Source organism: Dysidea avara, chromosome 10, assembly GCF_963678975.1.
Source record: "Dysidea avara chromosome 10, odDysAvar1.4, whole genome shotgun sequence".
Lineage (NCBI taxonomy): Eukaryota > Metazoa > Porifera > Demospongiae > Dictyoceratida > Dysideidae > Dysidea > Dysidea avara.
The window spans coordinates 2,483,660-2,511,533 of NC_089281.1; the positions used below are offsets into that span (position 1 = coordinate 2,483,660).

The window sequence follows — 27,874 nt, forward strand, 5'->3', positions numbered from 1 at the left end:
TGTCTTCTAGTGAAGTGTGATCACATGATTTGCAATGACATCATTCAGGATTTGATATGTGACTTGGGACCAACTAATAATGTCAAGGTGTCCTGATTTTCCAGGTCAGTTTATGTACTAAGAGATTTAACTAAGTGTCTGGATCCTCAAGTGTCCACCAGTTCCACTAAACCCTACACACAGTACTCCCTGCTTGGTATGGAAGGTTAATGACTTCCTAGTAAAGTGCATGTCACAGGACCAAATATGGTAGTAGTGAAGTGTCACAAATGTACCATTAGCCACTAAGTACTATACAGTCATGTCCTGGTTGTGTCACCATGTGGTGTTTGTAAGGCCGGCAGTTCAACTGCTCTGTATGTTTTTTTTCCCTACTATATTGGGATCAAAAAGGTTTGGGCTTTTTCTGGCTAAAAATATCACCCTAAAACCAACCTCATTGACAACTTGGCAGTATTGGTTGGTTACAGAGTAGGTAGAGGCTTTTCTTTGCTTTGTGTGTGGGTATGGGTCCCAGAGACTGTTAGGATCTGATAATCTGTTATTGTATGATGTGGATGATTTGTTAAAGAATTCAACAAAAAGGCTGTTTCCTCCAAGTACATCCTGTGATACATCAGACAGCACCTAACTGTATTCCTTATTGACCAGGCTTCATTGTCATCATTCCCAGACCACACTAAATTGTAGGGGATTACAGTGCTGTGATAAACACTACCATATTAGGAATGTTGATCAACCAGTTATTGTGTTGACAATAAGTGATGTCAGTTAGATAATTGTGATAAACAATTTATTAATTTTAGCTGACAGTAAGTGATGATGTATTTCCAAATGTGAAGCAAAACACTCATGCTCACACACATACTCAAAAGTCCCTGCACATGTTGAGACCTGTTCTAGCTATTGGCCATTACATTTCAGGGGAGTTGTAAGCTGTTGGTAAAGTGTGTGTGAGTTGTTAGGGGTGTGACAGGGTAGATATGTAGTCGACTTCCTTACATGGTAGTGTGTATCATGAACTGTGACCCCTAGTCTGTCCCCAGTGAAGCCAAACAGCAGTCTGTTGTAATGCATGATGATAGTATATATGACTGCTGTGATCTGAGCTAATTTATTAGGTGTGTTGCTATGGCTCCTTATATGGTAACCATATATGTATATGGTGACTAGCTTCAATATGTAGTATATTTTGATCTGGATCTACTATACTAGTGTCCTAATACCATAATATTAGCACAGGTGACTTACCTCTTATGCCACAAGAATTTTGCGGAGGGAACAGCACCAGATTACCGGTTGTTTGGGGTCAAGTCATCACCTGGTCTGTTAACAATTAGTTGACTCCCAGGCTTACCCTTCTCACATGTCCTAGCACAGTTACCCTGTACAAAGCAATAACTGCCACCACAGTATCTGTTGGGCTTGTCAGTTTGCCATCCACTAATAGTCACATGTGTTGGTGGCCAATAAATGAGTTAGTGATTATTATTGACTGCTCTATTAGAGTGACACCTTGATCCTCAAGGTACACATAGTTGCATTGTATCAACTCCCAAAAACTATTATTACTCTGAAATGTACCAACATAATAGCATCATGCAATTATTCTAATAGAACGTACAGTAGATTTGGCTAGAAATCTTGAGAGACAGGACAACCCAGAGGTCACCAAAGTTGTTTCATAGTTTTGATGGTTTGGGAGTATCAAATTTTTAGTGAAATTGTTTTCAAGGAAGATCAAAAGGATTCTGCGCATAACGCCTTGTGTGCATAAATTAGTGAAGTGCACAGAATGTGGTCGTTGAGGTGACACGCCTTACAATACTCCACTCATTTGCCTGGAGCATGAATGTAGTACAAAAGAAATAATACAATTGTTAATATATTAAACAACTAATATGTTGTGGTTGTGGTTACAAAAATTCAAAGCCCTCGAATTTTATGTCACCAATTTTCACTTCATCCAATAACACGTCACCATTAATATTAAACACCATAATATACGATGCAATCTTCCCTTTATCTTCTTCAGTTTTAAGAGCTACTACTATTGTGTCTTTTGTTTTCGGAATGAACCGAAATGATGAGAACCCATGAGTTGGTTGTAGTGGACCAATTGGCCTGACATTAATGTTGGTAAACGTACTATCTGCTGTGATCATAATGTTGGTAGCTCGATGTTCATCTTCTTGATCGTCATATTTTTCTTTGCTCGCTCGTCGGGGAAGGAAAAACCATTTGCTATGATAAGGACTCCAATTACAAGATTCATGTATCACATAACCAGGTCTGTAGATTCCAGCAGCTTCCATCATGGCATTGTAGTGATTAGCCCAGTTCATGTGTAGCACATGTCCAACAGGACTAACCATTTTAATATGCTGTGGGTTATCATTGACCACTACACCTGTTGTGGTTGTCCATACTTTACCAAGTCCTCCCACATATAAGACTTTGTCTTTAATCGTCATCCATTCAGCCTTAAATCCTTTTGGTGTACGTCCATCTCCATCTGGCAAGATAGCCCAGGGCACTAGGTTGTTATCAATTATTTCATAGATGATTCCTGAACGATCGTCAACAGTTAGTAGTTTGCCATTAAACACAATAAGTTCAGATAGCTCAGCCCCTCGACCTCCTTCTGACAAATGTGTGTTCAGCTCTATCACATTCTCATCCCAATCGACGTATGCCTTATCTCTATCATGAGACAACGTCAAATGTCCAACTTTCAGATAGCTTCGCCAAGTGTTTGGTTTATTCTCAACTTTAGATTTTTCATCAGGATCTGCCACGATGCCTATACAATACTGTATTCCCTTAGGGGTCCATACGGGCTTAGTGGCAGGGTATGTAGTGTTATAACCAAAGTCTTCCCACAACAACATTAGCTGGGAATCATGCTGGCCAGATGGCAGCAGAAAGATGACAATACAAATGGCAATTATAAACACCACGGCGTATAGGACCTTCTGGGATGAGGAGACTCGACGACCCACTATGTGATCAGAATTACTGTTCATTGCAGAAAAATGTATCCGGCTAAACCAACCGCCCATAACTGAGATGAACAACACGTCTGGAAAACACATCATGATTATTAGCACATACACATAAAACACAATTAAAAGCACACAAAATAGTAAACTAGATGATTTGAAGTGGACTTGTCTATTTTTTCTCTCCTTTTAACCCTTAAACCCATAAAGAACTTTCACGGAATGCAATATGGGCACTCACGATGTTAGGGGTAAACTAATTCTTATAGGCTAAAACAACACATTGTTCAAAAGTCTATACTTGGAAAAGGTTAAATGAACACTGTAACTACAGCAGCTTACTTGTTATGAAGCAATGAACAACAGCGAATTGCATTTCCATGTTTCAAAACTCTTGACATGACTTTAATTTCGATTGTGGCACACGAGTCATATATGGCTTGATAGAAAAATTTATATGGAATTTGTTGCAAGTTGATAGGAACAACCACCATTGAGTGTTTACTTGCCAAAAAGTTATTTATATGGCCTCACTGTTTAGCATTATGGAAAAATCCATACAAACCCTTACACATCACAAGTGATTGTGTAGCCATAGGATAGATGCCTTGAAAGTTACAGCACTTTGTGCAAGGCACACTTATACAGTTTTCTGGTCTATGCGGGTTTAAGGGTTAAGTGAAATGTTTATTTCAGACTTCTTCAAATTAACCCAGACCACAGCAATATAAAACTACTAAACTAATGTATACTACTAGCTTATTAAATCTTTAATTAGCTAGTAATAGACTGTATGTTTTATTAGAGCAGTTCATAAAATTAAAGCCACTACATCATCATCCATAGGGACATTCACATTAGACAACACAATGACAACCTGTCAACTAACATCTCTACACATTCTTCTTTTGAACCAAAGGAAACTCCACAGGTTAATGTTGAAGCCAATACAATGTGCAATAATGAGGATTGAAGGAAATTATACAAATGGTATAGAAACCAGAAGCAGATAGAGCTATTTCTGACGACATAAAAGGTACTAGCTGTTTAGTGCTTGATATTGACGTCCTAGGGGTAAAATTTACGCTTGAAAATATTTCAAATATTACAATACCTACAGGCTACTTGTAAATGGAAGGATTGATAACTTGGCAAACTGCTGTGATCGAGTTTGGAGACAAACAACAGCGATACACTATATCTTTTAACCGACTATTATGAGAAACACGTCATTACAAGACACAAACACAACATTTCACCTTCCTTTCGGAGTTATCGACGCATCGCTTATCCGTGTGAATTTTGAGCTACAGTTCCCAAACAAAGCGCTCTTTGTGTAATCTACCGGATACCCGTAAAATTTTTGAACGATGGCCCATGAGGAGGTGTCACCGGATGACACAAGACAACCAGAGCAAATAGAAGATGTCCCCGGCGAAGAAAAGGGCCTTAAATATTATATTTCATCGTTGTGAGTCCGGGAGATCGTGTACATTGGGTACCCTGTACATTTAAGACCAACGCGTATGACCTCGCGTATGACCCGTTGCACAAAATGTACTATTTTAATACCTCATTTTTCACTTCACAGGGTAGAAATAATCGTTGTAGTAATTATGTGTTTGTAGTAATTATGTGTATCAGTTTTCCGAGAATTTCTGTTGTTTACATGCTCGTATTTCACTGTATTTAAGGGTGCTCTGTACAGTTCGTACAAAGCTTCCCAAGACATAGTCTGTTTTGCACTAAAAGAAATATTATGGTCACTTAATTAGTCTGTGACATGTTGACACATTTTAGTACCCATAAATTAGGTATCCCATAGCAACAAGCGCACGCATCTTGCTATTCTACACCCTCTCACTTAAATTAGAACTACTCCATCATTTTTAATCCAATGGACATGAAATTTTCACACAAGCTACTTTAGCAATTTTGCCAAAGAAGAGCGTTTGCCATTTTTAAATAGCAAGTTCAGATGATGAATAACATGGAAGTAAAGAAAAGGATTTCTGGTAGTGTCAACCCAAAAGATAAGTATGTGATGAATGAGAAGCTAAAAGACAAAAATAAAAATGCACAATGGTTTGTGCTGTTTAGCATAGTGTATCATAAAAGTATCAAGGCTCTAGTGTGTAAACTGTAGGACTAGTTCTAGTATAAAGGGAAAAACTGTAACTCATGTTCTAAAGCAAATTTAGCAGTTGGGTTTGGACTAAACTGTGTACTAGTGTTAGCATATATCCAGTAAAAAAGTACAGAACATTTGCTAAAACCATTTGTAAGTTATAGAACAAATTAAATTTCATGGGAAGCCATATAAGCGGACTGTACAGAGCACCCTTAAAGAAATTCGTTGTTAACTGGTCACGTGATTGGATTGATAGCTCATAGGTTGTCTTATAATATTTGTACAATGTCCAACTATAATTGTACAACTTTATGTGATGGTGGCCTGTGGGTTCCAGTGGAACCTCTACCATGTGTTCACAATCAATTAACTCATTGTTGGATAATATATAGGTGCCCTTTATGTAATATCAAGAGGTAACTCTTGATAATATATATAGAAAAGATCCACTGTTAGCTGATGCTTTGTGTGTGCGTATGTGTGTGGAAGTGGGGGGGGGGGGGGGGGGGGGGGTGATTCAAGTAATTATTTGACATTTGTGGAAAATCTTTTCATAGATATATATAGATTTTTAAAGATATAAACAAGTAGAAGGAAAAATTAGGGATTTTAAGTTGTATTAGTGATCAAAGAAAAATGTCCACTAGTATATCTGCAGGTATAGGCAACCTTCCTTGTTTCATCTGTTCCCTTGTTTCACAACTTTTTCTTTCTTTGATCCCTATAATCCAACTTAAAATTCTTAATTTTCCCTTCTGCTTGTTTGTTTACTTTTACAACACAATCATGACAAATGAACCAGTGTATACTGCATAAAAGAAAGAATGGCGTTAAGAATGCTATAAAAGCAATTTGCATCAGAACACACATTCCAACAATCAATTAGGGCTATTATGCTTTGTTGTCAGCTGTGCTCTACCCATTACACAGTGTTACAAGCGAAGAACAGTACAAGAAGTGTCTGTAGTCAATCCATTCACTACAGAAAATACGGATGATGAGCATAGTAGCCAACACAGCCACAGGGAAGCAGGATTGTGCTATTGCAAATTGACATCTTGTGTTGTCAGCGAAAAGAACTGGAACAGAAAGGGGAATCCATGATGTGTGTATTGTATGTACTGCGGTTGGTGAAAAGGCACATCTTGGGATGAAGCGATGGTGAACTGCCTTATCCATTGTGGAGTTGTGCTTGGCTGAGGCATCAGTTAGTTAGTCAGTCAGCATATAATTTTGTTAAAATTTTTAAAATTCCATAGAAACTTTTTGGAAGGGTTGGGGTTGGCCTGAAGACATTTTTGGGCTTGAAACCAATTCTGCCAATCTGTCATGAAGGCTGTGATATTTTTGGCTAGAAAAGCCCAGTTCTTCATGATACCTAATATAACAGTACTACTGTGCTGTATGATATCAATCATACACTACGATAGTAGTGTATAGTAGGGACCACAAAGGAATAGGCGTGGCCCACAAAATAATTTCACCAAAAACCAGCCTCAATTTCCCCTAACAATCAGGCAGTATTGGTTAGGTGAAACTAAGCTCAAATAAGCTTTCAGATCGACCCGAAACGCTTTCAACAAGTTGCTACGGAATTTAAAAAATAATTTAATGGAATTTTCTACTGACTTAAGTAAGTAAGGAACTGACTGATTGATTGATGCCTTCAGACAAGCGTAACTCGATAACGGCTAAGGCTACAGGCTTGATTTTTTCACTGTTTGATGTCGCTTCGGCCCGACAGGTGCCTTTTGGCGTACCGCAGTACGTACAATGCATTCTTCATGGATTTACCAGCGTCCTCCTTTGTGTCCCATTCATCTTTGCTGACAGCGAAAAGTGTTTATTTGGCGATAGTACATGATGGCTTCCCTTCGTAACAGAAACCGTCCGTATTTGTCATAGTGGCTATGTTGATATCAGAGGTGCTTTTCAAACAGTTCTTGATTCATACTGCTGTGTAACGGGCTGAATATAGCCGACAACGAAGCGTAATGGATACTTTACTTTTCAGACAATAATTGATATACAGTGGAACCTGTGTTACGGTTACCTGGATTAAGCGGTCACCTTTTTATAACGGCCACGGTCATGAGGTCCCAATATTTTCCCATACAAATGTATGTATTGTGGTCTGCATTAAGCGGTCACCTGTCTAACGCGTATAACGGCCAACCAAGAATTCGCCTATGAATCACTGTGTACATAACTTCATCCTTCATATAGCGGTCGCTTCCTTTTATGGTGGCTTGTTAAGCCAATAGTCTGACACCACGGCACTGTTTCAATGAATGATCACACTTCCTGCCTTTCAATAAATGCTATACAAACTATCAGGCTTCATTGCTTAAACGTATTCAATAGCTATAACCAACATTCATAACAAGCTCACCTTGCCCTTTCTGTGTAAAGGATCTATGATAAAATTATTACTGTATTGCGGTTGACGCGAGCCTCTTAATAATAATTACTCATTTATTACGGTCATAGCCACTAAAATGCTGCAGACCACCTTATGCAGGTTTTCTCTATAACAGCCACCTGTATATAAAGGCCAGACATATCTGGTCCCAAGGTGACCATTATAGACAGGTTCCACTGTAACTGGGGTGCGTGGCACCATTTCTTTCTTTTGGTATGTGTGGATTGCAGATGTGCTTTTCGAACAGTTCTTGATTCGAAATGCTGCGTAACGGGTGGAACATAGCTGACAACGAAGTGTAATGGATACTTCACTTTTCAGACGATAATTGGGGGGCGCGGCGCCATTTCAGATGCTGTATGCGTGGGTTCACCAGTCATAATTATTATTTATAAAAAAAGTTAACTAACAAGTCCACAGAAAAATTTGGAAATTTCAACTAGAGTAGGGACCATAACACATTGATAAAAAGTACTGAAACAAGCTGGAGTAGTACACGACATCAAGAGTATATTAATTCACAGTAAAACAATAAGAAGTTATATCCCTACTGTGCTCAAGATACCATAACGGAAATGCACAGTAGGGATATGGTTTTACTGTGAATTAATATCGTGCACTACTTCAGCTTGTTTCAGTACTTTTTATCGATGAGTTATGGTCCCTACTCTAGTTGAAATTTCCAAATTTTTCTGTGTACTTGTATAATTACATTACATTACATTCATCTTCACTTTACTGATGCATGTTATGGTTTTGAACAGCTACAAGCAAAGGCTAAAAACAATATAATTGAATGAATTATTAATACCAATAAACAAGGATTTTGAAGTACAAGTGTTTTTACAGCATGCAAAACAACATTTTAGTGCAGTTTTTTGATTGCACATGCAGATTACAAGATGTGCACATTGTACTATTGTATTATATCACCACAATTTAGATATATCACGTATCGTGATTACTGTGGCATCACTAATGTACACAGTATTGTCCCACAGCTTTATTGTTAGTTTCAATCATGTATAATCATTGATAGGCACACCAAGGTGGAGGAAATGGAGAGATTGCATGGGATAATTGCAGAACTTAAGATCAGGTGGGTGGGGCTTCATGTGTTACGTGTATTATTGCATTTTGATAGGTTGGAACCATTAGTGATGAAACATCACAAGCTAGCCACTAAGGTATGTAGTCACATTGCTCCACTATACCCAGCTGTATTAGTGGGCACATGGTGTAAACTGTTGCACTACTGTTCGCATTAATCTGGCCCCACTCCCTGCTCATGGGATCTGATAGTTGCGGCACTTATGCATCTACCACTACAGTGGTAGAGCCACACCTTTAAATTAATCCTTTAATAAATATTTGTATGTACTTAAACCGAGCTCATTAATCATTAACACCCCTGGCACAATTTGAATTGATTAAGCCATACTTAGCCCAGCACAGCAAAATGGGCTGACATGGGTTGTAGGGTGCAATGTAAACACATTCTGAGCTGGTCAACTCAGGCTTCTGTTGGCCACACAGGAAGTATTTTCTACAGTATACTACAACATGATATGTGCTATGCTTTCATTAAGACTACCAACCATTTATTCTACTGACCTTGCTATAAATGATTATTGTGTATTGTGAGTTGAAACAAAGGTTTGTGGCTGAGTTGTTCAACCTAAGTTACATCAAGCACAATCTGAAACCTCCAGCTCCACAAGTGGAGCCCCCAGATCCTCTTCTGTATTGTAAAAGGTTGGGCTTAACAGTTGGGGATCATGTGACACTTTCATCCATATGACATATGGTACATTTCCTGTGGGGTACTATATAGTCTTTCCCCCACGATTCGTAGCACCTGAGTGGTATACAGCAGCCAAAGCTTTTGCATGTGTCTAATATATAAATGAAGTTTTTTGTACTTAGCATATGGAGTGTTTGATGACTCAATCACGAGTTGCTCTATTAAATGAGCTCTACCAGGAGGAGAAGGTGAACTACAAGAAAGGTTAGCCAACTACTACATTGTCATGATACACAAGGGGAAATTTTGTTGTTTGTATGTAAACATGAGTACAAAAGCCAGAATGCTTGCCGGACACGCAACATTAGTGTACTTGAATAGAATATACTTGCAGTCTGTAGCTAGCTTTGGACAAAATCTTGAGCGTTATGACCGATACTCAAACAGGAACTTACTTTAATATCCATTAACTCCATGCACTAAAATGATATCATTGTTATTACACTCGTCCATGGTTCTGCCTTGGACTATGCCTCAGATATGTGTAATAACAATGATATCACCGGGATATAACTTGGGAGTCCTAATTAACAATCACCATCACTTCCTTTGACTCACCATCACTTCCTTTGACATTGTTCAATTGTGTGTGTGACATGCTTGTGCCGTGTATCACTTGTTGTGTTGCTAGAGTTGTTCCACCTGATGGAATTAAAGAAATCCAATGAGAAATGGAGTGGTCGTCTAGACAGGGCCAGAGCAAAAGACTTTACTGTGAAACAAGAGCAAGTTGAGGTATATATGTGATTAGCAATCTGGTATAATCCAGAGCTTGTGTTTGAAAGGACGGCTTTGTTTAACAGTGATCTCTGATATTTGAAGTGTTTAAATTAAATCAATACTAAATAGAAGTGTAAGACTTCCATACATTGTTTCATGTCAAAAATATTTTACTGTAAATATATTTCTGTGATCAATGACAGAATGTTTGACACATGTGTGTAGTGTGTGTGTGTGTAGTGTGTAGTGTGTAGTGTGTGTGTAGTGTGTGTTGGGTGTATTGCAAGATGTGTGCATGTGTGTCTGGAGAGGGGTCCGGTATGTGACCCTTGCTACGTACCTCACAGGACAGACTCAGTGCAAACACAACCAAGGCAAGAGAACAAGCAGAACAACTAGCTGATACTAGAAGGAGCAGTATAGAGGAGGCAGCTCACTACATCTTCCCCATTGAAGTACAGGAACTTGATGATGATGTAGAGAGCAGTACTGGTGAGGTGTAGTGATTACTAATATGATGAGAGAATGTAGGGTTTGGTTGAAGCCATCTAAAATTAAACAAACAACACATATTTACCATCTGTTGGTCTGTATTAGCAGCTGTTGTCATGTCTTGTCAACTGTAACTATTTACCTTATTACATGTTTATGTGTAATCATCTGCTGTGATGTCTAGAAGTACAGTAGTGTGCATGGCCACAAATAAAAGCAAAATATTTGATAATATCACTGCATAATTAAATTATTAATTATTTGGTCAAACACACACACAGTTAGTGTTATCATCACATGTTGCAATTAGGCTCGTCCCTGGACATTAGTATGGAGATGGTAGTTGAAGGTGATTGGTTGTTAAGTGCTCAACGATCATCAGTACAACCCAAGATGACTATAGTGTGTACCCCATTACCTGCTGATGGTGACTATAATGAATATGTTACTGCAGGTATGTTAGGGTGAGGATGTTTGGTATGTTCTAACTGACTTATTATATTAATTTTGACTGTCAAAGCTGTACTACATTTTTTATTAACTCTTGTTATTTCTTTGTAGCTAAGAAGAGGAGGAAAATGCTTGCCAAAGGTACACACATCATTAACCTGTAATAATGCTCATATATTCTTCTCCCAATAGAGGCAGAAACTCAACAACTCCTCCACAGTACAACATATACTATTAGTGCTGGTATGGCTCACATAGCTCAGTACACATGGCTGATAGCTGATATACTTGATGTCCATCTCTCCTATCCTTACTCCCTTGTGACGGCCATTAGTGATTATGGACAATGTGACTCGTCTGAACAAGAGTTTAGGGCTAATGTTGTTAGATTAAATAATAATGTTGTACACCTCTGCTTCATGCAAGTGAGTGATGTCTGGTGTAATGTTGTGTAGTGTATTATAATTCACCTACAGAATGTACCTCACTCGGCACTGACCATTCGTCACACCTTAAAGAACCTCCATGCCTTGGTAACTCATACACAGCTGGGAAGGTATGCCACTAGCATTTTATGATCAGAAAGAGTACTTCCTCATTATTATAGGGATTAAGGGGGCTCTGTACTGTTCACCTACATAACATGTGTATATCATGTCTTCTTGTTCCATTGATCAGTACAATATAATTATATTGCTATTACAGGTCAGACCCCTACACTTGTGATCCAGATCTGATGCTACATGATCCTGGTGGTGTGGCTTATATGGAGTCTGACACACAACCTCCTGCCACTGTCACTGCCAGTACTGAAGGTGATGTGTTCAGCTCAACAGAGGAACAGTACACTGGAACAACACATGTACAACACAACCAACCAAATTTTAACAGTCAGAATGATCAACCTTCCACTTCACCTACTCAAGATCACACCAATAAATCATCACAGTTAATTACTATTAGTAAAAACGATTTAACTGATGGTTCAGTTAGTAACAAGACTTTACAAGCCACACCAGAAGGTGTGGCTGCCAGCAGTTCCATGTTGAATACAATCAGCAACTTGTGGACATCAGCCTGGGGCTCATGGCAACGACAATAAAATGTTTACATAAAATATTTTTAAAAATGATAGTGAAAACTTTTTTATTCTGCATCTTAAAATTCATTGTAAAATACAAAAAATAAGGTGATATATTGAGTTGTGTGTGTGTTGTACGTATTATAATAGAGTTGGCTGATGTGCTATAAATTTATGAAAGTCAATGTTCTGGACAGGTTGTGGAAATTCATCCGGCCCTCTGGACGTTCATGCCAACAATGGTCACTAATTATGCGATAGATTTCATCTGGACAAGTTCTTGGCTGTTTTAATCTCTTGCCACGCATCAAATGTTGATAAATCTACAAATAAAGATAACAATTAACAGAATTAGGCAAAAAGTAATAGCAATTTTTAGTGGGAACAACACTTTCAGACCAACAAGTTTAGCTTCATAGTAATAAAGAAGTTTTCCTCTTAGAGGTAAAAAGCACTCTCTAAGCTGGATCAAATCTTGGTTAGGTTTTTATATACAGTCAACAACTTACCCCCATTCTGTCGAGGACTTTAATATCAAACTTGGGGGTGTCCCCATAGCTGAATATTTCCCATAAGGTGACGCCAAAACTCCACACGTCATTGGCATGTGTGAACTTCCATTCACATATTGACTCAGGAGCATACCTATAGGATTATGAGACATCATAAAAAACTATTAGAATGAATGCTATAGGCAATTACTTTTTAAAAGTAACTCTTTACATATTACATGGAACTGAACTATTTAGTTATGGTTACATACAGGAGCTCATCGAGTCCGTAGGACGAGGGAGCATGTAACTCCGTAAACGGCGAAATTCAAACATGGCGTCGCAATTTATTAATAGTAATTTAAACAATAACCGTATAAGGATAAACACATACCGTGCATGCTCGCTAAACCTATTACTACTGGCACAATAGTTATACTGTAGTCTTCTTGCTCCAGCAGTGAGCGATGAAACTTGATTCCGTCAGTATTTACTGCAGATACTCTGCTGCCGCCGTGGACTGATAGCCGGCCCACTTACATTATGCGGTAAGCAAGAATGTTTCCTAGCAGTCTCCAAAACATCTTGTCACTATTTCACTCCGTTAGTTAAGTCTTTTCCTCGACGTTTCCTTTCTTTCACGAATTAATCCAGGCGCTGCATATTTGTGGCATGATTATTACGTAATTCTTTACCCTACGATACAACCTTTACTATATAAGGAATATACTATGTTAAGAAAAGTCCGCCATGTTTGAATTTTGCTGTTTACGTTGTGAGTATGCGGAGTTACATGCTCCCTCGTCCTACGGACTCGATGAGCTCCTGTTACATACTATCCATAAAAAAGTAACTATAATACTACCGTATTTCTATATTTATAAACCGTTAAAATAATTCATCAAAGCTGGCAGCTAAGGTGTACTTCATGACCTCATTAATAAGACCACCTTGTTATAGTGACCATGTTAAGTTGGGTCCCATTAAAGTATTAACTATAATGCATAATAGGAAATTTTGTGTTTGTAAAAGGAAGACCCTTCACGAATAAACTACCCCGCCCCACCCCCAATTTTGTCACTAACAAACAAGGTACGTACACTTACCACCACAGAGGGAGGGATACACTTCTTGTGTCAGCTACACGATAGTAGTCTGAATTCTCCTGCAGGTTCAGTTGTCGTGCCAAACCAAAATCAGAAATTTTGACACAAGAGTCACTTTGTACTAACACATTACGTGCTGCCAGATCACGATGAACTATGTTCCTCTCTTCCTATATAATGTACATGTCAGATTTTATGTATGTACACACAAACCAAAACAATTGAACTTCACAAAATGCTCTAAACCTCTAAAAATAAGGCCACAGAAAGAATACAGTAAACCTGTTTAATGTGGCCACCCAATACTTTAATGCGGCCAGAAATAAACTGCATGTAATGGAACAATCAACAGTTATATTTTAGCAGGTCCCAGAGTGGCTTGATAATATTAAGTAGTTCATCACTTCTTAATATTATGAACTCTTTGTCCCATTCATTGTACATTTACAAACTACAGTTGCATCATCTTATGTGTGATTCCTCCCCAAACTGTGTGTAATGTGGGCCAGTAAATCATGTTGGCTACTATACGTACCAGATATTCCATCCCTTCAGCAATCTGACAACTGAACATCACTAGCCTATTCATAGGTGCTTCCTGACGTCTAGTCTGTGGGGAAAGAAGAGAAACAAAATTGACACCTTTAACTGTGTATGAAAAAAAAGTGTGTTGTGTATATACACACCCCTGTGTAGTGCGCACATACAGAATAGTTTAGCATGTAGATTCTGGAGTCATCAATCTTTAAAATTTTCATTTAGTACTGGCAAATAGGTTCAATATTGGAACATTGACTAATGAAGTCTGCAGCCTGCACGGGGTTCTGTCAGGCAGGATGTTTCTTTGTGAATTGTGATTTTGAAAACAAATCTGGTGGCCCTAAGTCTATTCCAGATAAAAAGGCTGACATTGCTAAGTACGACACAAGTTATAATAACCTTGAAACCTCTGAGATAGTTTCGGAGGTCACCTAAAGGAACAAACTCGGTGATTAACATTAACTCTCCCTCAGGATTGTGACTTCTGCCAAGGAACTTGACAATATGAGGATGATCTAGTGCAGCCATGTTGCTGGCTTCTTTGAAAAACTCTGTCTCAGCAATACCACCTCCCTCAGTAATGGATTTCTTCTTTAGAACTTTAATGGCTACCTACAACATGATTGAAGCACATATAACACTGACTATTCTATTAGAGTAATTGTTGACTAGTATGTATTGTACAAGCCATGCACACACACAAATCACATCAACACACATTACCTGCTGTATACTCTGTCCAATAACCATCTCTCCCTTGTATACATCACTGAAGTGACCCTAGTGAAACACAACTTATAACACTGTTACATACATCATATACACACGTACTTGTCCTAGTTTTCTTCCACGCTTCAGTTGTGAGAATGGTATATCATTGGATGGTGGCAGGGGTGCAGCTAACCGTGACTGTTTGGGTCCATGAATGCTATGATTGGCAGTAGTCAGCCCTGCTGTGTGGTGTCCACCAAAGATCCCTGCAGGTGCAGGAAGGCCCCCATGATTTGGAATTCCATTTAGCCCTGCTGTGTGGTGTCCACCAAAGATCCCTGCAGGTGTAGGAAGGCCCCCATGATTTGGAATTCCATTTAGCCCTGCTGTGTGGTGTCCACCAAAGATCCCTGCATGTGCAGGAAGGCCCCCGTGATTTGGAATTCCATTTTGAGTCAAGAGACCTGATGGTGGCGACCCAAGATTTGGTTGCATTACAGAAAGAGGCAAATTGGGGTTTGATGGTTGTTGAAGAGATGGAACATTTGGTGTGGGATGCAAAGGATCAGGGTGAGATGGATTGGGGATCTGCCAAGTGGTAGAAGATACCCATTGTAAACGAGGAGGATTGAAATCAATAGCGTGACCATTCATAGGATGTAATAAGTCATGTTGCTGTCGTCCATCCAGGGGGAATTCTTGATTAATATTGTTGTCATTAATTCCATTGAGATTGTTATCATTTCCAGCACTAATGTCTGATGAACAAGAAGAGTCTCCACTGGTTGAGGGTTCCACTGGAGGGATTAGGGGGTCACCAATATCTGGTGAACTGGGACCACGACCTATTGAAAACACATAATAATGAACACCTGTCTTAACATGATATATGTAGTATAGTACCTCTAAGATTTCTAGGATCCTTATCAAGTAGAGGAATTGCTCCTGTAATGCGTGAGGGTGAAGTTAAGAGGACATTACCAGAATATATTGCTTACTTGTTTTGTTTGGAGGAAGAATTCTCAGCAGAGGAACTGGTAAACCATGCTGTGGAGTGAATATAACATGTAACACAAGTTCACATAACACACACACACACACACACACACACACGCACACGCACACACACACACACACGTATGCATAGTTGCACACACATACCAAACTCACACACATAGAGACATACTAAACATTGTATCACACCTTTTCTTTATGGTAATGGTACACCAGTTTCAGTAAGGATTCAAACTCTGCATTAGGCAAAATGTACAATTTTCCATCCTTCTTTACAGTGATTTCAAAGTTTCTAATACGACGTTGCAGGCACACATGTAGTGTGTAACTGTTCGTGCGTTGACGACTCTTCCGTACCAAATATAGCCCATCTTCCAAGCCTTCTTCTCCAAGTAGTGATTGTACAGCATCTCGACTGATGAGACCATGACAGATCATACTATTGACTGGATCTGTGTGGTATAGCATACACAACATGTATATGTACAATATTATATGTACAAATACATACATACCTGTATACAAATACACTATTCATAGAAAGTAACAGTACTCGAAGTGCATAATTGTTCTGCATGCATGACAATAGTTTGTGAGGACCCAGGACTGTGCCTGATCAATGGTACAGATGAAAGGGTTATTAGAGATTTTTATTGTGGCCCTTTGGTTGGTATATCACCAAATAGTTCTTAGTTACTCTGGTTGGTATGAGATACTGTGTTCTTTCAGAAGATGCATTTATATCTATAGAATTATCTGAAACAGCAAATCGAACTCAGGAAGATGTTGAGTAAATTGGCAACTGCAGACATACCAACTAACTAGCTAACAATAGCTACAATTCATGTTTCAAATTATTCTATACTTTCAATAGACAACAAAACATTTCCCATGAAATCATGACAGAATACTCCAGAATCCCTCCCAACGATATGACTTAATATTATTGAATAACTGCAGAATGAGTAATTGATATCTTAGGGTAGTTGACTGTTCCATATAGTGGGAGGATCAAAGCGATGCCGCGTATCGTATTGTCCATACAGTACTAATCGATTGCACTGTATGAGTCATACAGTACAGTTATGTGCTTAATTGGTCAAGTACAGCACACACTTGGGCAAATACAGTACAGTTATACGGAGAATTTATTTAAGTAATGTTACGTAAACAACATACTGTAAATCGCTAAAACCAGCCAAACTAATCCTATGAGTTTGTTCTATGGCTAGGAATAGATTGTATAAACACTTACTGATTGTCTGACCACGAAGCTTTTAAAACATGACTCCACTAAGACAGCACGATGGATCATGTGCGTGACACTGTAAATTGCTAAAACTAGCCAAACTAATCCTATTAGTTCGTTCTACGACTAGAAATAGATCAGTGCAAAGTTATAGGCAGGTGATGGGAAACAAGGAACCAATAATTAATATTGGTTTGCTATTGTACTGTATATTAAGGATCATAAAGGTTTGAGATTTCTGGCCAAAAATATTACCCTTAAAACCAGCCTGGCAGAATAGTCAAGCCCAAAAGTACCTTCAGTACAACCTGAAATGTTTCCAATAAGTTGCTGAAATTTTCTTTACAAAAATTATCAAGTAGAATTTTGCACTGACTGCCTGATGCATTCAGACAAACATAACTTGATATCGGGTAAGGTTGTGGGCTTGATTTAGTCATTGTTTGATATCATTTCAGCCCGACAGGTGCCTTTTGACATACCGCAGTACATACAATGCATGTTTCAAGGACTTACCAGTGTCCTCCTTTGTATACCATTCATCTTTGCTGACAGCGCAAGGTGTTCAAATTCTGGTAGCACCACTTGATGGCTTCTCTATGTTTGTAATAGGTAATTGTCCAAGTTTTCCATCGTGACTGGATTAATTGCAAAGGTCATTCTCACATTGTTCTTTGTTTGTAACTATGTGTAATGGGCTGAAAACGAAGCGCAATGGTCACTTTGCTACTTCAGTAATTGGTAGTTGGGGTGCGCATTCAAATGCAAACAATAGGCCCTATTCTTTCTTCCTTCCAATGCAGTACATGTGGGTTCACCAGTCATAATAATTACAAAAAAGGTATACAAACAATCGCAAGGAACATTAGGAATTTTAAGGATCATAGAAACAAAAGGAGTGAAACAAGAGAGGTTGCCATATACCTGGGGATATAGAGGGATTAAAAGTCCATATCTTCAGGCGTTGGCAATCTCCCTTATTTTATTCTTTCTTTGATCCCTAATCAAACTTAAAATTCCTAATATTTTCTTGTACCTGTATTATTAAAATCTGACCATCTTAATGATGTAACCCACACACAGGTGGGTGGCCTTAAATAGCAAGCTTTTCTGAGTGTAAAATATTTTCAAGCAACAAGGAAATTTAATGCAATCTCTAGGCTTTAAAAATGATTTTCATCCACTTGGCAACAAGCCCACACAAGAACAAATTTCCACAGAGTAGAAGTTTGTCACAATTACACACTTCCGCCAATTACAAACTTGCCAGACATTTGATAGGATATACATTAATGAGGGTAGGTAGAGGATGTTAGCTTACCTTTCTCTGTTATCTTCAGGTATCGTTCAGGAGGTTTCAATGATCCCTCTAAGACACATTTGTTACAGTTAACCTTCAGCAGGTAAAGTGTGTCCGCCATGACACAGAATGACACCATCTCTTGTCTTGTACTGAACAAAAAGTGGTTCTCCTACATGTCACAACATCACCGATAATAACTTTGTGTGTATACATGAGTGTGTGTGTACATGCGTGTGTATGATGTGCGTGTGCACGTGTGTGATGTACGATAAATTATGGGCTAGATAACTTTACGTACAATATTATGAGGTTACTATCTAGTTAGTGTTTTGCCAGTGGCAGTCATTTTTTTACTATACATGATAAAATGTAAACCATGATCAAGTCAACAGTTAGGGAGGAATGTTCAGTCATTTGTTAACACTTTCTAATGTTTCTCATTTGTTAGCACTTGAATAGTTTCATGTTAATTTGATTGGTCAATTAGGAAATCCCTTAGGCTGTGTAATATGCACACATACACATGCTGGTACACACTACAAACACATGCCCACACTCAGTCACCACACAGCTTACCCGTGCTTCACTTTTAATCCTAGCAATCCAGTCAGATCCTGAATGACTACTACTTGTAGTACGACTGGAACATTCAATGAACTCAACATCAGCCAAATGGCATACCAACTGAGACTAGAGTATGTAAACAATGTATCACTTGATGATAACAACCAAATCATGACCTCACTTTGTAATATTCCCACACAAATGTTACAACAAAGCCAAAAAATAGTAAATTAATCCTTAAACCCGCAGCTGTTTTACAAAACGCAAACACTGAAAACGCATAATCCAGAAAACTGGATCGCATGCATGCGCCTCGTAAAACTAAACTCTATAACATAGAAACTGTTAAAGCTATCTAAAAACGACAAACACCACCTTTACTCACCGTCAAATTTTGGTTTGAATGGTCCCATACCTCGTTGCGTCCATCCAACCCAGAGATACTCGCTTCACTTTGAAAGAGTAAAAGAACTATCCCTTCTTCACATAATGATGTACAGAAGGCCATAACTCGGCCGTACTTTGTTGTATCAACATTTGCTTGGTGTCATGTTACTCCTCACGTGATGGCAATTCAGTTGATATATAGATATCACGTGATGGCAATTCAGTTGATATATAGATATCACGTGATAAAGTCACTGTCGGACGAGCACAATGACGATACGAACATGGTAGGACGCAAAATGATTCAGCGCGTTGTAGTGGGTGAGTTCCTTGTTTGTATGTTGAAAGTTTATATACAGGCAGATAGCTTATTCTTTGCCAATTAATAAAATCTGTTTTTCGAAGTGATCAGATGAATGCTTCATGAGATATGCTTGTTTGTAACTGCCTATGTAAATTGGCTAAAGTATTGTGCACAATTTTTAAATCAAATTCAGTTTTCTGGATTAAGTAGGTTTAAGGGTTAACAAATACTGTCTTGAAACACCATTTGAGACAGAGATGGTTCTACAGCCGAGCCCACTGTTACAAGTTCATTACGAGTGAAGCGCTTCTATAACACAGACTGCTTTGTCATTTTCACCTTTACCACCACTTCTAAAAATATAATTTTTTTTCTGCCATATAGTATTCAACATGGTCACTAAAACGAGGTGGTCTTATTGAAGAGGTCATGAAGTATTTATTGGAGATTTGGCCCAATACACAGTACTAACCTCATATCCATCAAAGTCACTTGATGAGTGTAACTTCATCTCAATTCCATTCTTGACAGACAGTAACAATGTTACAGATACCCTGCCTCGGTCTGACTCCTACAAAGTGATGATGATATATCACCAGTATTGTCTAACAATCAATAGGGATACCAGCACACTGCATTGCTATCATGTTACATTACTTGGTTTGTTTATAAACTGAAATACATCAATAATGTATGATGTAGAGTGAAGCCAGTTATTAACAGGACACTCTGAGTAAATGATTGTATAAACATAAAACGATATTTCCATTAAAGGATGAAATCTTCAACAAATGACAATTACAATACTGAGTCAAATATTAAAACAAACAACTTGAGGTAACCATTGAACACATAGTTTTTATAGTGCGTGAAAGTCTAATTAGTATACAGGCAGGCCGTTCTCCCTAATGTTAATGACAGTAGAGTATTCCTTAAAAAAATAAAAAGGTTCTGTGTTGATGTTGGTAGAAAACTATATAACAGTATCAGAATTTTACCAGGGAAACCCAGGTTTTCTTCCATGAGGAAGTTTTCATGAACTATATTTAGGATAAACAATCACTGACTATTTTATGAGGAAATTATGGATGACTTAATCACAAGTGGAACGCATATCAATTCTTACATAGCTAAAAATCAACCCCGACAAAGTATTCTAATGCGTGAATTAATATAGATAAATCACCGTTCCCAGTTGTGCAGTGCAGTGTAGTGCAATGTAGTGTGTATGCGTGTGTGTGTGTGTGCGCATAGTGTAGTGCATGTATGTGTGCAAATATACATACTATTTCAGCTTGATATCTATGACATTCAAGTAATGACGACTTCTCAGCAATTTCAAGGTACTTCAGTTTTAGTTTTCCATCACTGAACGGAGACTCAACACTGTAGAACTTATCAAAGGCAGCCACTACAACACGACGAGTCTTCCTCATCTTCTTCATACATTTTGCTGGTAAAAACTCTTGATATGAAAACCGTTGACTAAATAAGGAAAACAAAATAGTACTATTAGCAACTATCAGCAATGAGGTAGATTTCTCAAAGCTTGATATAATGTCTATATAATTTGTTACTTAGTAGATGGCTGAATTAGGTTGCTTTGCACCATGGTGTTATGCAATTATTACGTGAGCGATTTATTACAATATTGCATGTGAAAATTGAAACACAACCACACAGTGTGAAAAGTCTGCAATGTCAATATGAGTGCTTGTTTTCACTGAGAATCAGTTCACAGACAAAACTTCTTTGTTAACAAGTTATAGCAAACTGTATCAGATATGAGGCCCAGAACAGACATAAATTGGACAATAAGTGTAATAATTATTGAAAAATGCGATAAATATTGCTATATGATAACAATTGTATTGTGTGCACTTGATCAGGTGATACTGAAATATTGCCAACCTTGGTTTGCACATATCAGTGGACTATCAGGTCAGGACCTCAGTAAGCAGGTCACTTTGTAAACGACACATTTGGGCACAAATACAATGACCGGTTTTAGACAGGTGGTCTTATTGTACAGTGTGACCTGATTAGATTTATAGATACATGGTACAGTGTCACTAAAAAAAAAATCTCACACAACAAATAATTCAGTACTGTACAATCAATACCAATAAGCTAGTCTGCTGGGACACGTTTAAACACCAACACCCTTGTGCTAGAATACCAAGAATTGGTGGATTTGATTTTACAAGTTTAAAACATACATTTTCCAACTGTAATAATGTATTAACACTCTGTTCAATAGCATTAATCAGTATACAGCAGCAGTTGTTAATGGAACTTACAGTATTCCTTTGAAGTCAGTCTTTTCTTCCTGGGCTTTACGAGCCATGTCTATCCCTCCCATCCATAACATGTACTCTGTTACCATGGCATCAAGATGACCTAATAGGTAATCCTTCCGAACCTATACAAGTGACATTGTAATAAGGTTAGTATGTATAGCATGTGATGATGGCATGTCATATTGTACAAATCCCTGAACATTTGACCCAGTCTGAGAAAGCCGGTCTTATTGCCTATTTAAAAGTACTGAGAAATGCCGGTTTTAAGTATTTAATGTGTTGTAGCTCGCTAATGATTAAAGCAAATTTTCACACATTTTACACCAATTCCTTACCTTTCAGAGCATCCACTGTGCAAGTAGCCAACAGCTAAGTTTTCAGCCATTTTAGATAGTTTTTAAACTAATGTGTCAGATGAGCTCCAAAAGGGAAGGGAGGCGGGTCCCAGAAGAAGGGCAAGAGGCTGTATAAAATTTGAAAAGGAAGGCGTAGGGATGAAAATTAGGCCAAGTTATTGGACATTCAGGTCTCAAAACTGGCTTAAATGAAAGGAAATTCACAGCACAGGTCTTTATTCAATCCCACGGAGCTGCACAGCCACATACAGCCATCCCCAGGCTGACAAGAGCTCCATTAAGGCCCCACATCACATGTACAGATCGCCACTGGGCTTGGGAAAAGCAGCCAGCAGAAGCTGCTCTCGTGGACAAATATTCCATCGTCAAGGTGATCTCATGCGGTATTTAAAGTTGTGCAAGGAGCATATGCTCTATCCAAAGATTCTTAAGGACAAGCTATCATCAATAACTAACAAGTGTGTGTTCCCCATTGCTCAAAGGAATATGCTTTGTTTACTTACTGAGGTCAAAGGTGATGGTGCAATATAGTATGCCTGTGTCCATATAATAATGTGTCAACTAACACCTGTTAATTGAACTGGAATGATAATTGCATGGGGTGGTTAACAAATGTATCCATAAACAGTAGTGTCACTAACACACACACACACACACACACACACACACACACACACACACACACACACACACACACACACATACACACACACACACACACACACACACACACACACACACACACACACACACACCTGTTCAAAGTACAAGTTAAATGCCTTATCATCCAGATACTTGAAATGAAAACAGTTGGGACCAACATTAACCATCACTCTGAACTTAAACTGTCTAGAACAATCATCTCTGGTTAGTACATCATAAGGATAGAGATAGTGTTCCTTGTCAGTAGTACAGATACCAAAGAACGGCCATGTTACCGGCAGTAGGTCCAAATGACAGCACACTTCTTCAACAAGATCCTATTAACATAATACAACAATTATAAATTATATGTATGCATACACACATAGAATGACACTGGGATGATGTTTACATTCAAATATACCACTTTAGCATGGGCATTCAAAGGCGCCATTCGGTGCTTAACTGGCATATTGCCTGGGAAATATCATGAGAAAGCGGTTTGCCAATGACTTTGATACCCAGCCAGTTCAAAGAATCGATGCGCTTTGACTCGTTATATTGAGCGACATAGAGCTTTGTATTGTGGGACTCATTTTTGTAGTGGTTGCTAAGCTTAGTTATTTGCTAAGATTGGTTGTTACTAAAGGATAATGAAGGAACAAAATAATTGTTTGGGCGATCATGGATGCATATTTTTACCCACCGCGTATCAGCCTTTGAACAGACCATGGAACAGCAAAACCACTACTACTACTACTACTACGGTTAATAACTTACGGTCCTAAGTACTTAACTTATATAATAACTTACTTACTGTCCCAATAGCGAAGTTAATTGGCTTAACTTAGTACAAAAATGATAACAATATAAACTCCATCCCACAATCGTAATTTTCTAACATTGTGTGTTGGAGTATAGTAACGTATTAATGACATTTTAACGTATGGATAATGTTCTGATGGCTATTAACCCACACTATTAAAACCACGATCAATCTTCAGATGTTACTGTATAAAACAAACGGGATGAGTTTTCAGTAGTTCTTTCACCTATTAGGTGAGTGCGCCCCAAGTGTACCACGGCTGCTTGGGATTTGCTGATATTATACACCTGCAGCCCTCGGGCTTTGGGTATATATCAGCAAATCCTTTGCAGCCGTGGTATAACTATTAAAAGAAACATTTCATACCATACTAGATATGAAGTATGCATACCCAATTTATTTGTACTATAAGCTCAAATATAGGCCAAGTACTAAATGAAGGCCGGGGAATGCTACCTTAATGTGGACCTTGTACAACAATACAAGGTATCTGCAATGATTTTTCTTTTTGATTTGTTGATGTCACAAAACAAAATAGCAATGGGGAGTTTGTACAGGAAGGTATTGGGAGAGTATGATAGTGTTCATATAATATGCTGAAGTGTACACACGATATAATCCAATACAAATGTGTGTATTTGTGAATGCATTTAAGAATTTCAGTCAGCTTTCCTCATTAGAGTTGTATACATCTATTACTTCTATTATCTCCTGATTTCATGTGTAAAAAATAAACAATATTTATTTCCGATACTATAAACAGGGGGGAGGGGGTGGCGTATGTGCCCAAGTCTCCACAGCCATTTTGTCAATTATGTCATCACATTTTATCATTGCAGAGAACAAAGCATACTATACAACTAATGAAACTTGTGACTTGTCAACAGCAACTACTACAAGGACAAACAAGATGTTTTGTTGTCTATATGGATAAATATTATGGGAAAACTCTAACAAGTTCTAAAAGTATCTATACTATGTCATAAATAGTTGAGCAACTACACACATTATAATCCTTTTCAATCAGAACTCATTGTTTGATGTACAATAACAAACACAACTTGATCATTCATTTTATGATTATAAACATATAAGAGAACACAGAGTGTCTATTGAATGAATCAACAAGGCTTGATAAACAGTAATTATTCGGCTCCAGCTGTGATAACACACAACATTATGAAATATGATATGATCAATTGAGCAGTCTTAATTTTCTATAACTTCAAGGGAAGCATTGGAGCATTAAAATCTTTTACATAACAGGTGTACACCAAGTAAGTATTATAAACATTCTCAATTTTATATCCAACATCTAACTAGCACAGGTTCAGTATTTCCATTTAAGAACAATCTGAATTGTTGTAAGTTAAAATTTTGAAAACTGTTTATTTTCGGAGAATCAGTACTTATATACACAAGCCAGAAATGAGACGTATTAGAAAATACAGCTAGATATACATGCACCCTTGTACATGATCTCAACCACTGGTTGGGGGAGAGGAGTAAAGTGCTTGAAGAATGGTAAAGTGACCACTGACAAGATGACAGCAATTCCTACAATGCCTATGTTTACTGGTACAACTCAAAATCACTTACTAGGTGAACTCAGAAGTCAATATGGACATGTGAGCACATCAAATGTTGGATCATGTGAAAGTCAGGTCTTACTATATATTTAAGAAAAGGAACTCCTTAAAACATCAAATGAAAACCTCTGAAAATTGACTAGGAGATATTCCTACTAAATCAACTACTGAGGATCATCAAGTACACACACATGCTGCAGTACATGCAACATTCACATTACATAAAATGTAATTGTGACTACACTTGCACACATGTGTGTGTAGTGTAGTGTGTACATTGGGCCTGGAACGAAGATCAAATTTAGCTTGTAAGAAAGTCACTGAACAAAGCTCTGTTGATTATGTCATGTAATTAATGATCACAACTGATGGGTGTACACCCATATTATAATCTCACACTTTGTTATAGCTGTAGTACAGGAACTGCTCAGACTACAAATATATCACGATTTTGTCAACAATATTTACATGTTTCCAAGAAGCACATGACTTTTTGACTGATTACACATGCCAGTATCCATGGTTATGAAGCTCTGGAGGGGAAAAAACACTTTCGAAGGTTACAAAACCTCTGCGTGTGCGCGCATGTATACCAGTATCACAATCCTCCTACTACTGATGATACTCTGATTACTAAAGTATTTGAACAGAAACCACTAAATTCCAGTACAGGAACTAATACTAATATTGGTATGTTCTTGATGTACTATATTTAACACTTGTCAGTTAGCAGATACCATGGAAACTAAGGATGCAACATATTTAACAGGTTACAAAGTAGGAAGTAGGAAGCTACTAGTGACAGACAGATTCTACAGCAAGCAGTAGACTACTATTTCCCATAGCTAATAAAAACACCATATTATCATGCACACTGATTCAAACCATATGAACACACAAGCACTGTATTTACATGCACCACACACAAATTGTACACATTCGTTCAAGTGCTCACATGCACACACACACACACACACACACACACACACACACACACACACACACACACACACACACACACACACACACACACACACACACACACACACACACACACACACACACACACACACACACACACACACACACACACAAAGCCTTTAGCTACTATACCGACTGCAGCCACCAACACAAACTATACTAAGGTGGCTACTCCTCAAATGCTGTATTGTGTCTTCCTCAAACAATGTGAGGAAACCACTTAGCTACCACCTAATCCTGGTGTTATGCACTTGGGGAATTCCCCACAATTCAAACAAAACACATCAAAAAACAGTTCACATACACACAACAACAAACATACACACATACACTAACAATGACATCATGCTGTAATTTGTAAGCCATAATAACCACAGACAGGGAGACACCCAATGGAATGAACTTGTTACAAGATCACTATTGATGATAACACAAATATACCTATTCATCAATACCAATACAACTGTTTGGTCTATTAACAAGTCTATAGGACTGATTAGTGGATTCCACCTTGGACACATGTGACATGTATTATGTGTTATAACGATAAATTATGGAAGTGTGGTTAGAGGCCACTGGGATACACTCAACTGTCATGTTACAACAACTTTCTCTAGACTTCATACACCAGCTCCTCATCTAATCAATGTAGCAATAATAATAACTGTTTGGCAACACTTGAGCCATGCTCTTGATAATGGGTCACGAATACTGACAAACCAGCTCAGCTGAAACTGACGATACACCTTTCTACACAAGAGCTGGTAGATATTTGCTTCGCTGCATAGGCTCGCTAATAAACAGCCAGCCGTCAGGCAACATTATAGCGAATACTTGACTTCGTAAACAAATACAGTGTGTGCATTATATGGTAGGCACTTTAGTAACAACATATTCTACAAGTGTGCAAACGCTACAAAACAAAAACAGGACGTACCTTCACTGTAAAGTTCTCCTTGTATTCTAGCAAGAATTGCTGCCCGTTTGGACAACTTACGAAACCTTGGCCACTCGAAGACGCTGAGTCAGGCGTTTTCTTTTTTCTTCTTACCAAGGACATCACGAGTTATAGCAGTGAAACAATACGGTATGACAAAACTTCGTTAATAAAAGCATTTAGTCTTGCTTGGTAGAAATGAAGTAAGCAATCTTCCTGAGTTCTCTCGAATAATTAGGAAGCTTAATGAGACCACGTGAGTAAGGTGGGATTGTTGATATAAGCACAGATGTGTCTATTATCTGTGATATAAACTCGCTAATTTAAACGGATGAACGTTGTAACAGGTTGTAGTACTGCTGTTCATCAGAACCGTATCTGTTAGGTCGTACGGTCTTAATAGTACAAACCCCATAAAAATTTTGGTGTTTATAAAAAGTGAATGGTTTTGTGGCTTAGGCGCTGGACTATT

The 27,874-nt window shown here is 38.1% G+C and overlaps 3 protein-coding genes across 6 annotated transcripts; 1 reads left to right on the plus strand and 2 right to left on the minus strand.

The window, feature by feature from the left end:
* The first annotated feature begins 85 nt into the window (after positions 1–85).
* On the plus strand, positions 86–12,296 carry LOC136236998 (beclin 1-associated autophagy-related key regulator-like). 4 transcript variants are annotated; one of them, XM_066027243.1, is made up of 11 exons: positions 86–104; positions 8,595–8,654; positions 8,700–8,742; positions 9,482–9,563; positions 9,991–10,094; positions 10,427–10,571; positions 10,882–11,025; positions 11,133–11,162; positions 11,214–11,446; positions 11,498–11,577; positions 11,727–12,296. In XM_066027243.1, the coding sequence occupies exons 2-11, from the start codon at positions 8,614–8,616 to the stop codon at positions 12,121–12,123; spliced, it is 1,299 nt and encodes a 432-aa protein (XP_065883315.1). In that variant the 5' UTR covers positions 86–104; positions 8,595–8,613; the 3' UTR covers positions 12,124–12,296. The 4 variants fall into 4 exon arrangements, with proteins under 4 accessions (XP_065883315.1, XP_065883312.1, XP_065883314.1 ...); XM_066027240.1 differs by lacking the exon at positions 86–104 and adding an exon at positions 4,321–4,473; XM_066027242.1 differs by lacking the exon at positions 86–104 and adding an exon at positions 4,349–4,594.
* On the minus strand, positions 1,820–4,376 carry LOC136236999 (soluble calcium-activated nucleotidase 1-like). Its single transcript, XM_066027244.1, has 2 exons — positions 4,262–4,376; positions 1,820–3,082 (listed from the first exon to the last, which is right to left on the minus strand). Exon 2 carries the CDS (start codon positions 3,060–3,062, stop codon positions 1,917–1,919), a length of 1,146 nt encoding a protein of 381 aa, XP_065883316.1. The 5' UTR covers positions 3,063–3,082; positions 4,262–4,376; the 3' UTR covers positions 1,820–1,916.
* LOC136236996 (tyrosine-protein kinase SYK-like) lies at positions 12,128–27,653 on the minus strand. Its single transcript, XM_066027237.1, has 17 exons — positions 27,403–27,653; positions 23,183–23,407; positions 22,072–22,193; positions 21,058–21,256; positions 20,244–20,342; positions 19,093–19,206; positions 18,535–18,685; positions 16,154–16,416; positions 15,949–15,997; positions 15,854–15,895; positions 15,071–15,795; positions 14,963–15,019; positions 14,639–14,851; positions 14,235–14,309; positions 13,700–13,869; positions 12,612–12,747; positions 12,128–12,425 (listed from the first exon to the last, which is right to left on the minus strand). Exons 1-17 carry the CDS (start codon positions 27,523–27,525, stop codon positions 12,267–12,269), a joined length of 2,922 nt encoding a protein of 973 aa, XP_065883309.1. The 5' UTR covers positions 27,526–27,653; the 3' UTR covers positions 12,128–12,266.
* Between the last annotated feature and the right edge of the window lie 221 nt (positions 27,654–27,874).